The sequence below is a fragment of the Phyllopteryx taeniolatus genome, chromosome 12, assembly GCF_024500385.1.
Source record: "Phyllopteryx taeniolatus isolate TA_2022b chromosome 12, UOR_Ptae_1.2, whole genome shotgun sequence".
Lineage (NCBI taxonomy): Eukaryota > Metazoa > Chordata > Actinopteri > Syngnathiformes > Syngnathidae > Phyllopteryx > Phyllopteryx taeniolatus.
The window spans coordinates 10,473,648-10,484,347 of NC_084513.1; the positions used below are offsets into that span (position 1 = coordinate 10,473,648).

Sequence of the window (10,700 nt, forward strand, 5' to 3'; positions counted from 1 at the left end):
TGAAATTGGGGTTATATAATATTAATGACAACCATATACTACTAGCAGGATCAATGTTCTCACGGCTCAAGCGTTTCACGATCCCTGTGATCAGAGCATCGTGACGGGAGCGGCTGGCTCGGCCAGCCAGAGCCAAGCAGCGCCGAGCGGGAAGGGAGCGGGAGACTAGGAACGAATGCCTGTCGATGATGTCGCAACAGATTACACTCGGGAGGAGGGGAGAGAGCCGGGGCATTATCGAAGGGACAAACTTCACATATACACAAAAATGTGTTTTGCTTGAACTAATACACTCCATCCATCCATCCATTTCCTGAGCCGCTGATCCTCACAAGGGTCGCAGGAGTGCTGGAGCCTATCCCAGCTATCTTCAGGCAGGGTACACCCTGAACTGGTTGCCAGCCAATCGCAGACCAACGTCCACCGAGCCGCTCTAATACACTCAAATATAGAAATACTAATACATATTTTAAAACATAGGAGGAAACCAGATTGATTAAAAACAAATGAACAGTGTTAAGAATCTGCTAATGACGCTACAGTATAAAGTAACTGGCCATGGAAAGAAATTATTTGAGACGCTGCTCCAGACTGCTCCAGACGCTGCTCCAGTCACTGCTCCAGTCACATGACGCTGTGTGCGTCCGACAGACGAACTCTTAATGGTTTCCCCTCGTCTACTTACATTTTTACATTTTACTTTTTACCTTCGGTTCTACTTCTTAAGAATATTTAGAATTTTTGAGAGCAGAGTAGTACCGTTTTCTAGGCTACGTGCTCCAGCCGCATCACTGTCGGACACCGACGAGGTTCTTCGGCTATCCCACAGACTTCGCCTCCAAAACGCAGACCAAATAAATGCTAGTATGGACTGGTGCACCACTTGCACCCTTCTCTTTGAGAGGCATTCCCTGCTAGAGGGACGTGTCCACCAACTAGAGAAGAATAGTTTGGTAAATGTAGATGTGCCGGGCACACCTGATAGTGTAGGTTGTAGCCGACCTACTAACCCTGCTAGCATTAGCCCTAAGCAACTAGCTAACAGCAGCAAGCCTGTTCAGACGCATAACAGGTTCACTCCTTTAGCTACTCCCATTCCTACTCAGTCTACTGGCTCCCACACATTAGTCATAGGTGACTCCATCACTTGTAATATCCATCCATCCATTATCTGAGCCGCTTACCCTCACAAGGGTCACGGGAGCGCTGGAGCTTACCCCAGCTATCATAGGGCAGGAGGGGGGGGTACACCCTGAACTGGTTGCCAGCCAATCGCAGGGCAGATATAAACAAACAAGCATTCGCACTCACATTCACACCTATGGGCAATTTGGAGTCGTCAATCAACCTACCACTTATGTCTTTGGGATGTGGGAGGAAACCGAAGTTCCCGGAGAAAACCCAAGCAGGGACGGGGAGAACATGCAAGCTCCACACAGGCGGGGCCGGGGATTGAACCCCGGACCTCAGAACTGTGAGGCAGATGCTCTAACCAGTCGTCCACCGTGCCGCTCACTTGTAATATAAAGCTTAAAAACCCAGTCACTGTAATGTGTATTGCTGGGGCCAGAGCACCCGACATTGAAGCTAGCCTTAGAGAGCTGACCTGCGTTAGGCCTAGACACCAGCGTGGGGCTAACAAAACTCGCTCCAGTGATACAAGGATGAGGCAATCAGTTACTAAGAGGAACATAACCAGGAATTGTAATCTCACAAGAAAGATGTGTCGGCATCGAGTAATTGTCTCTTGCCCCTAGCCCCCTATTACTACTATGAATACTCTGGGGGCAAATAGCACCGATAAGACCACTTTAATGAAAATTGGTCTTATGAATATTAGATCACTTTCCTCAAAAGCTTTGCTAGTCAATGATTTTATCAGAGACCATAATCTTAATATGATTGGTCTTTGCGAGACTTGGTTTAAACCAAATGTGTTCTTACCGCTTAATGAGGCATCTCTCCACAAACTTTGTGAGTTCATATTGCGCGTCCTATTAAGAAGGGAGGATCCGTTTTCAACCTTAGCACGAGCCCAGACATCGACTATAAAACATTCAAGGCTCTCGTTATGCGATCAACAACACCATTGCCGTTCTATCTTGCAGTTACTTATTGCCCCCCCCCCCAAGGCCCTTACTCTGGCTTTTTTATGAATTCGCAGAATTTATTTCTAACTAGGTGACCCACACAGACAATATAATAATCATGGGTCACTTTAATATTCATATGAATTCCCTGTCGGAACCTCTTAGTGGAGCATTTCAGACAATAACCGATACTTTTGCTTGGGCGCAAATGGCATGCGACTAAACTTTAGGTCTTCCGTCAGGCATGGGTGGATAGTTTATTGAAATACAAACAAGCTCTTGTTTCAGGTGAAAACTAATTATTTTGAAGTGGGATAAATATATATATATGGCGGCATGGTGGGCGACTGGTTAGAGCGTCAGCCTCACAGTTCTGAGGACCCGGGTTCAATCCTCGGCCCCGCCTGTGTGGAGTTTGCATGTTCTCCCCGTGCCTGCGTGGGTTTTCTCCGGGCACTCCGGTTTCCTCCCACATCCCAAAAAACATGCATTAATTGGAGACTCTAAATTGCCTGTAGGTGTGAATGTGAGTGCGGATGGTTGTTCGTTTGTATGTGCCATGCGATTGCCTGGCAACCAGTTCAGGGTGTACCCCGCCTCCTGCCCGATGACAGCTGGGATAGTCTCCAGCACGCCCGCGACCCTAGTGAGGAGAAGCGGCTCAGAAAATGGATGGATGGATATATATATATATATATATATATATATATATATATATATATATATATGCCTGTTTTACTGCTGCTTGTCCTATCTCCACCCCCCTCGTCTCCTGCTCGGAGAGAGGGCTAGGTGACGATGCAGTTGCTGTTTGGGTTCTGGGACAAGACCTGAGGTGGAACACTTCCGTTGGAGTCATTGCCATAGAGGTTTCTGCTCTGACCGACCAGGCCAGGTCCTGAGGCAGAACCACCGAAGGCATCTACCGTGTGGTGCCTTTTTCTCTTTAAATTGACTCTTATGCCCTCTTAATGAACATTGTGCACCACCTTGCCATCGTAATGAACATTGTAGAGCACCAGGATAAATGTTGTCCATTCAACATCAATTGTAGCCTGGTCATCTTGGAAGGGGGATCCCCCCCATCTGCGGTACCTTCTCACGGTTTCTTTTTTACCCAAATGGGGTTTTGAGTTTTGGGGGGTTTAGATTTGGGGATGCCATCAATCATTCCCAACTGTGGACCTGTGAAGCCCTTCGAGACTATTTTGTGATAAATTTTGTGATTAATACAATACTATACAAATAAACTTGACGTTTTAGCTTCATGTCTGTCTGGACTATTGCTCAATACTACAATGTATTTAAATATAGGTACACTGCTTACAAATGACTCCGTATCTGTGCTTTACTGAGCATAGTTTTTCTAGAGGAAAAAAGATAAATGTGTGTTGGCTTTCACATTATGTATTTGTTATCATGTATTCTTTAACATCACAATAAATATCGCATTTTTTCCAATATAGTGCAGAACTTGAGCTTGTGTACTAAAATTTAGTTTAGAAAGGTGAATTTGGCGGACTACGACGTCACCACCGTTCGTCCGTGTCCCTCACTCACCTGCGATCCACTTCCGGCTTGTGCTCCTCCTCAGGTTTCTCCTTCTTCTTCTTCCTCCCACTGAGCTTCTCCTCCGTCCTCTTCCTCCGTCCTTTATTGTCTTTCTCTTCCTTCCTCGTTGACATGTTCACAATTTAACACACAAACAAAAGAGCCGAACAAAAAAAACTAACTCGACGTGTGCTCGTGTCCCGCTGCACACACAGTCTAAGCTGATCCAGGCACTTCCGGGATATGGTCGTCATGGAGACGACGCGGCTGTAGTGCACATGGCAGAGAAAGGGACGAGCATGGTCGCGGGAGCGGGCACGGCCAACCCGGCAGGCAGACACTCTCGTCTCTGTTCACTTCTAATTAGCTTTCAGTGAACTTTTAATGAAATGTCCGCACAACTATAAAGTAGTACTACAAACTATACTTGGTATTGTATAGTTTTGTATACTTTGGAGGCCATTTTGTCTCAAGATCACATGACCAAGTAATTGCGCTGTAATTTGGGTAACACACTTGTGAACGTGTGTGTCTGCCAGATGGCGGTCTCAGCTAAACTAAACTAAGCTGCGTTGATGTGATAATCAGCAGAAACAAACGCTGTTGCTGACTTTATGAAAGACTTTCAAAAACTCATACCTCCCCCACTGCTAATTTAGCTAAATGCTACCCACACTCATTCACATAATTAGAAATTCCCACGTAGTTTCCAGGCAGAAGACACCACACTAGAGTCCCCACCACTAACCTTGCTAAATTACATCTACAGTCATCAGACCCACTGCTAACTATGCTAAAAGCTAACTACACGCATCCACCATACTGCTAACTTTGCTAAAAGCTAAATATACTCATTGTCCCCCTTCTGCTAACTTTGCTAAATGCTAATGACACTTATGAGCCCCACCGCTGCCCTTGTTAAAAATTAACTACATGCGTTACTCCTACTAACTCTTACAAATGCTAACTAAACACATCAATCACTAAGCTAACTTTGCTAAATGCTAACTAGTCACTGGCTTAGCTAAAACTTAAATACACACATTGTCACGCTGCTATCTTAGCTCAACGAAAATGAGCTCAGGCTCAGTTATAAGCTAACTGTTAACATGATAGACTCTAAATGCAAAGATATGGATAACATACTGTTTGTGGTGCGTGCGTGCGTGTGTGTGTGTATGAGATAGATGGGCACAGAAGTTAATTCTGCAGGCAAGATTTTAATTTATGAAAATAATCTTGTTTTCACACACACTATGTGCAAACCTGCGTATGTGATGTATCATATAAAACTTTTCATTTTTTTTAAATGCTTGAATCAAACAGATTTTTGGGGGCAAAATATGTACAAACTTTGTCTTTTTATGTCTTGAAGAATAATACTACACAGTAAATAGTGTATGTTTTAAACGGGACATAGTATGCATTTATTTTACAATTTAAGGGAAAATTTGAGAGTTGTTGACAACAGCTGGCTGCTTACTTCCTCTAACATAAGCAGAGCCCAGAATGTGGAAAACAAGAGAGTGCCCAAGACAATGTCAGCGTTTTTTTGTGGCCCATGGACACATCGCTGAACAGAAACACTCCCTCTGTTTATTTTTCACACTTAAAGCGAAGGTCCATAGAGATTTAATTGCTTTATCACATGCAGCATTTCATCACCAAGTCACCGAAATATGCTTGTCAATTAGTTTAACGGTGTTCACACAACATAAACACTCCTTATTTCCATGTAGACAACTTTATTAGGACCTTACGATCAGAATCTAATGCTGCCAATGCTAATTTCAGCTAACATTGCAGCTCTGCTTACCCTTTATTCGGGTTTGACATGATCGACCAAAGTGTTCTGAAAAAAAGTACTTAATTTACTGTTGCACATGATTCAAATGTGGTAAACTGACATCATTTTCCCCTTTTTCTTGAAAATAATCAAATTATATGTATTAGTTTAACACAGTTTAATCATGTACAACTGATGCACATGTTCGAATAAAGTACATTCAAAGAACGTTTTTCATTTCTTTGGCTCTGGAACTTTGGCCAGCCTAACTGAGCAAGTCATTGGCGGAAGAAATTGGTGTGTGGGCAAGATTATCTTAATGATCCCCACTGTGATGTCACAATTGGGCAACATTGAGAACGGCTCGCTCACAGACATGTTTTCACACTTAATGATTGGGCATGAGTGGCGCAAGTTGGATACAACATTAAAATCACATTTTCAGAACATATCCCCTTTAATAAAAGTATTTACAAACATATAGAACGTGAGGACATGAAACTCTAGTAGGACATGTTCAAAAAAGCAACAAGGAGGATGCTCAAAAATAGATAATTTTTTTTTTTTTTTTTTTTTTGGTGGTTTGGGATCAAATTGCATAGTTTGGCTTATTGCTGCTTGAGTGGCTGCTGCCCCGGACACGAAGTGGAAAGGACGGACAGAAAAACAAGATGGCCGCCGCTCCAGAGCACTGCTCAGGACTCGTGGAAGATGGCATTGAGCTGGGCATTCATCAGCCGCTCGTGATGCGAGTGTCCGTCGAAGCCCATCAGGTTGTCCACCTGCGGGTATATGCCGCCATGTGTGCCACCTCCACCGCAATGGGTGCCTCCCCCACCTCCGTAGTGCACACTGAAGGAGTAGGTTTTGTCGTAGTCCGCCGCCGCCTCGTGTTTGAAGGACGAGAAGTTCCCGTTGATGCTGAGGGGCGGGCTGAGGGGCGGGTCGAAAGGGGGGCTGTCCGTCACCATGACGCCGTCGAAGTATGCTTCCGGGGCGCCGTACGCCTGACCCTTCACCTGGTGGAAGATGTGTGACGGGTCCATGGTCCCGTAGGGCGGGCTGGGCAGGCCCGGCGTCAGGCCCGGGCTCTGGTAAGAGAAGTGCCCCACATAGGGAGTGCCACCCGGAGGAGGCAGGTGGGCCGGGAGCTCGGGTGACTGCTCGGGTAGGAAGGTGCGAGGGTTCAGCTGGAGGCAACCTGCCACTAGGTTGGTCGTTGGCTGGGACAGACCTGAAGACGAGAACAACAATTAATACATATTTTCTTGTTGTGTTATTGCATTTTACTTACTGTTTATTTGGCTTTATTACTTGTTCATTAATGTTACATATTAATTACTCATCATTTATGTTATTTACATGTAAATTATCTTAATTAATCTTCAATATAGTTTACTTAAAGCTGATTCTTCTTCATTACAGGTTAATTTTGTTTACTTGTGTTTATTACATATTAATTACTGTTTATTAATTATTTAATGTTAGCCACACATTCATTGCATGTAAATTAATACTTATTCAAGTTTCTTCATCACATGCTATGTTCGCTATTGTCTCTTGCATACGAATTACTACTTATTACATGTTCATTACTAAAAAAATGATGAATAGTCACTATTATGTTATATTTAAATTTACCAAAATTACATCGATTTATTTTACTGCAGTTCATATTGACTTCATGTTAACTAACTGAATTACACATTAGTTACATGTTTATTACAATACTTCACATTTTACTGCATGTTAAACTTATTTTATGTTGAAACCTGTTCTCTACGTTATGGTACATACCTTTCAGTTTGTATTCTATCTATACTGACTACATGTACTGTACAGTATATATTCTATACAAATTTTAGTATGTATTATATATGTTTAGTGTGTACTGTACCTTTACAGAGGGCCTGCACAAAGGTGATGAGGTCTGGGGCTTTCCCGGAGCGCAGGATCTCGCTGAGGGTCCAGATGTAGTTCTTGGCCAGGCGTAGGGTCTCGATCTTGGACAGTTTTTGGGTCTTGGAGTAGCATGGTACCACCTTACGAAGACTCTCCAGAGCATCGTTCAGGCCGTGCATGCGGTTGCGCTCCCGAGCGTTGGCTTTCATACGGCGAACTTTGAACCTGGGAAATGAAGACACGTTAGCCACGTCGCTAGCGCTTAGAATTTACATATTCTCTTTGGATTGAATCCATATTAGTGTCACTGCTAGGCCAATTTACTTATGCACTTACTGACTACGACAAAAACAAAATGTGGAAAAAGTGAAGCGTTGTGAATACTTTAGTGAATCTGGAAAGTATTCACAATGTTTCACTTTTAGAGACCTATAAAATTTTGAGGAAATAATGTATCCATTTTGGATGAAGACTGTAACATAACAAAATGTGGTAGAAGTAAAGCGCTGTGAATACTTTCCCAATACACTGTAGCCACCATGCTAATGTAGCATTGCCACGTGAGCCAAGTCTCTAATTTTCTAATCGGATTTATCTTCTAATTCATCCAGTTTTGTCACCGCATAGTGTGTTTCCGTTAAAACACCACTTTGTGGCTGCCAAGATGTAACCACAAAATTTAAGTAGCATCACCAGGTTTGCCAAGTCGCTAATATTTTAGTCTCATTTGTTTTAGTCCGATTGTGTCGCCGCATCGTTTGCTCCTGTTCAATAACCACTTGGGTGAGTTTTGTTCATTCAGATATAGCCACAATGCTAACGGAGCATCACCTCATTAACAAAGTCGCTAATATTTCAATCTCATTTGTTTTAGTCCAGTTGTTACTGACCACATTGTGTGCTTAGTTAAACCAACACTTTTCGACGGCCAAGATGTAGCCATAATGCTAACGTAGCATCACCAATGTACAGTACTGTTCGTTTAACTTTAATTGAAACTTGAGTGAGTACAAATGTAAATCAGCAAAGTAAAATGTGAGAAAAATATAATCAATCAATTTTTTCCAATTGAACTGAATTTAAATGACATTTATCTGATCTGATCCCTCAAAAAGCACAACCCATTTTTTTCAAAGAAATATAGTACTGTTTTGTATCCAGCAAAACCAAAATAAAAGTGAATGTCATGAAATAAAGTGGTTTTATAAAGTGTAATTCCTGTACGTCAAGTAGTATTCGTGTGTTGGATGTGTGCCTTTAAGGGGTGTGGCCAAGTGAGGGATTTCAGGGGTTGGAGTCGTTGAGTCTTCGTGTGAGCATCTGGGTGTGGGTTGTGGCTTACTGCAGCGCCTTGCGCGGGTTCTCATTTTGTACTGTTAAGTCACAAAGTACTGCTCTATTTGTTATATTATTGATCGACAATTGCATCACCTCTGCATGCGAGCCTTGGTCATCTTCTTTTTCTTAGGTCCTCGTCTTTTGGGTTTGTTCTCTCCGTCATCCTGGTCTTGCTCTTCCTCCTGGTCTTCTTCCTCTTCTTCGTCCTCGTCCATCAAGCAGCGCTCATCTTCCTCTTCCTCCTCCCCTCCCGTTCCTGTTCCTGCTCCTGTGGGGCTGCACGCCTCCTCCTGCTGAACCTCAGACTCACCGAAATTCTGCTCCGATCTCGTCATGATGATGATGATGATGATGAAGATGATAACGCTGCTGTTTTTCATTATTGATACAAAATAGGATTTTCATTCAACATATCAACATAAAAAACAAAGTCATCAAGTTAACATTTTATGAGCTTATTGACATGCAACAGTCAATTATTTTATTTTGCAAATAAGCTGGAAAAAAGTCTCAAAACCATCTTTAAGCATTTTTATATGATACAGAAAATAACTTTCATTTTAAAGGTGACTTTTGTGGCTAATTGATATTAAGTTTGCATCATGATTTTTTTTATCAAAGATTGCAGTAATTTATTGGAAAGATTATTCATGACCAAATGTGAATTGTAATTAATATGCATCTGCAAAATGTAACCTTGAATATTTAAAGGTTTTTGTAATGAGATTGTTTTTCAAAAATGTTTTTATAACAGGAGGTTTTAAATTTTTCTTAAATAGAACGTTTTTATGATGATATTGTTTTTATGTGAAACTCAAAAAACGTTCTTAAATAATAGAGCCGTTTTCATTATAAAGAAATCACATTTTCATTCAAGTTAGCCACACAGTTTAAACACAAAGTCATCAGTACTCATATTAAGTTGTTATAAGCTTCATTCCAGATAATATTTATTATTGTGCAAATAAGTAAAAAAAAAAAGGATGAAAACAAACATTACATCATCACAGTTAAAACCAACTTTAACAAGTTACAATATTTTTTCATTACTGCAAACAATATATTATTATTTGCTATATTATTATGATTGGGGGAATGACATTGTGATTATTTCAAATTACCTTCTGCGTCATGATTTTGATCAAAGATTGCAGTGATTTGTTTGAAAAATTCTTCAACGTTCGAATATGAATTTAAAATCATTACACATTTGTAAAAATGAACTTGAACATTTCAATTGTAAATTCATAATGACAATTTTATGTACTTTCAATTCTGAGAAATCAATTTCCTTAAACAGAGAACCATTTTTTTTAAGTATGGAATGTATTTTATTGTTAAACTGAAACTATTTTTTTTTTAAACATTAAGTACCATTTATCACCAAGGGGAAATCTATAATGCACACATCTACTGCTAAAATCTGCACATCACATGATTTATATTTGCATTGTATTTGCAAAACATGTCAACATCATCAGTCAACTTTAAACCTTTTCAAATCTGCAAAAAGTTTTCATATTGTTTTAAAGGCCCCCAAAATAAGTCAAACTTCAAAATAATAATCATGATAATAACATTAGTTATTCTGTATAATTAGAACAAAAACAATTATATTTTAATTATTAGATCCAATTTAAGTGAAAATATATACTTTAAAAGGAAAATATCCAAATGATATATTCATTTGAGATAAATATTATATATCATGTTAAATAGTAATAAAGGTTTTGCTCAAATGATGTTCTTTGTTGTGTTGATTGAAGTTAAAAATCACTAAATTGGAGTCAGTGAGTCATCGATAAATTGATGATTGTTGTTCCTGTAATTATGATAATACTGAGTCTATTAATTAATGATTCATAATAATAAATACACCAACCTGTTGTTGTTGATTTGCCGCCTTTCAGATGTCGCGCATCCCGAGTGCGTGCGTGCGTGCGTGTGTGCGCGTGTCAGCCGCTCGGAAGTCTGTGGCGTGCGCGCGGACGAGACACACTTTTATACCAGACGTGCTCGTGCTGGTGGTGCGT

General features: G+C 40.9%; 2 protein-coding genes across 2 annotated transcripts in view; both read right to left on the bottom strand.

Annotated features, from left to right (window-relative positions):
* The window catches only part of cerkl (ceramide kinase-like), a 30,425-nt gene extending 26,526 nt beyond the window's left edge, over window positions 1-3,899 (bottom strand). The window contains exon 1 of the mRNA XM_061792087.1: window positions 3,651-3,899. Coding sequence (XP_061648071.1) covers window positions 3,651-3,775 — 125 coding nt within the window. The 5' untranslated portion in view covers window positions 3,776-3,899. The remainder of the gene's footprint in view (window positions 1-3,650) is intronic.
* Window positions 3,900-4,841: 942 nt separating this feature from the next.
* Window positions 4,842-10,700, bottom strand: neurod1 (neuronal differentiation 1). The gene is made up of 4 exons (XM_061792958.1): window positions 10,550-10,700; window positions 8,761-9,036; window positions 7,325-7,554; window positions 4,842-6,661 (listed from the first exon to the last, which is right to left on the bottom strand). The coding sequence occupies exons 2-4, from the start codon at window positions 9,000-9,002 to the stop codon at window positions 6,123-6,125; spliced, it is 1,011 nt and encodes a 336-aa protein (XP_061648942.1). The 5' UTR covers window positions 9,003-9,036; window positions 10,550-10,700; the 3' UTR covers window positions 4,842-6,122.

Bases quoted from the DNA above. Each gene is read 5' to 3' on its own strand.
- neurod1 (XM_061792958.1), bottom strand. From the start codon at position 9,002: ATGACGAGATCGGAGCAGAATTTCGGTGAGTCTGAGGTTCAGCAGGAG. The intron at 7,555-8,760 runs GTGATGCAATTG...TTCATTTCCCAG, and splicing joins ACCAAGGCTCGCATGCAGAG to GTTCAAAGTTCGCCGTATGA. The intron at 6,662-7,324 runs GTACAGTACACA...TCTCGTCTTCAG, and splicing joins TGTGCAGGCCCTCTGTAAAG to GTCTGTCCCAGCCAACGACC.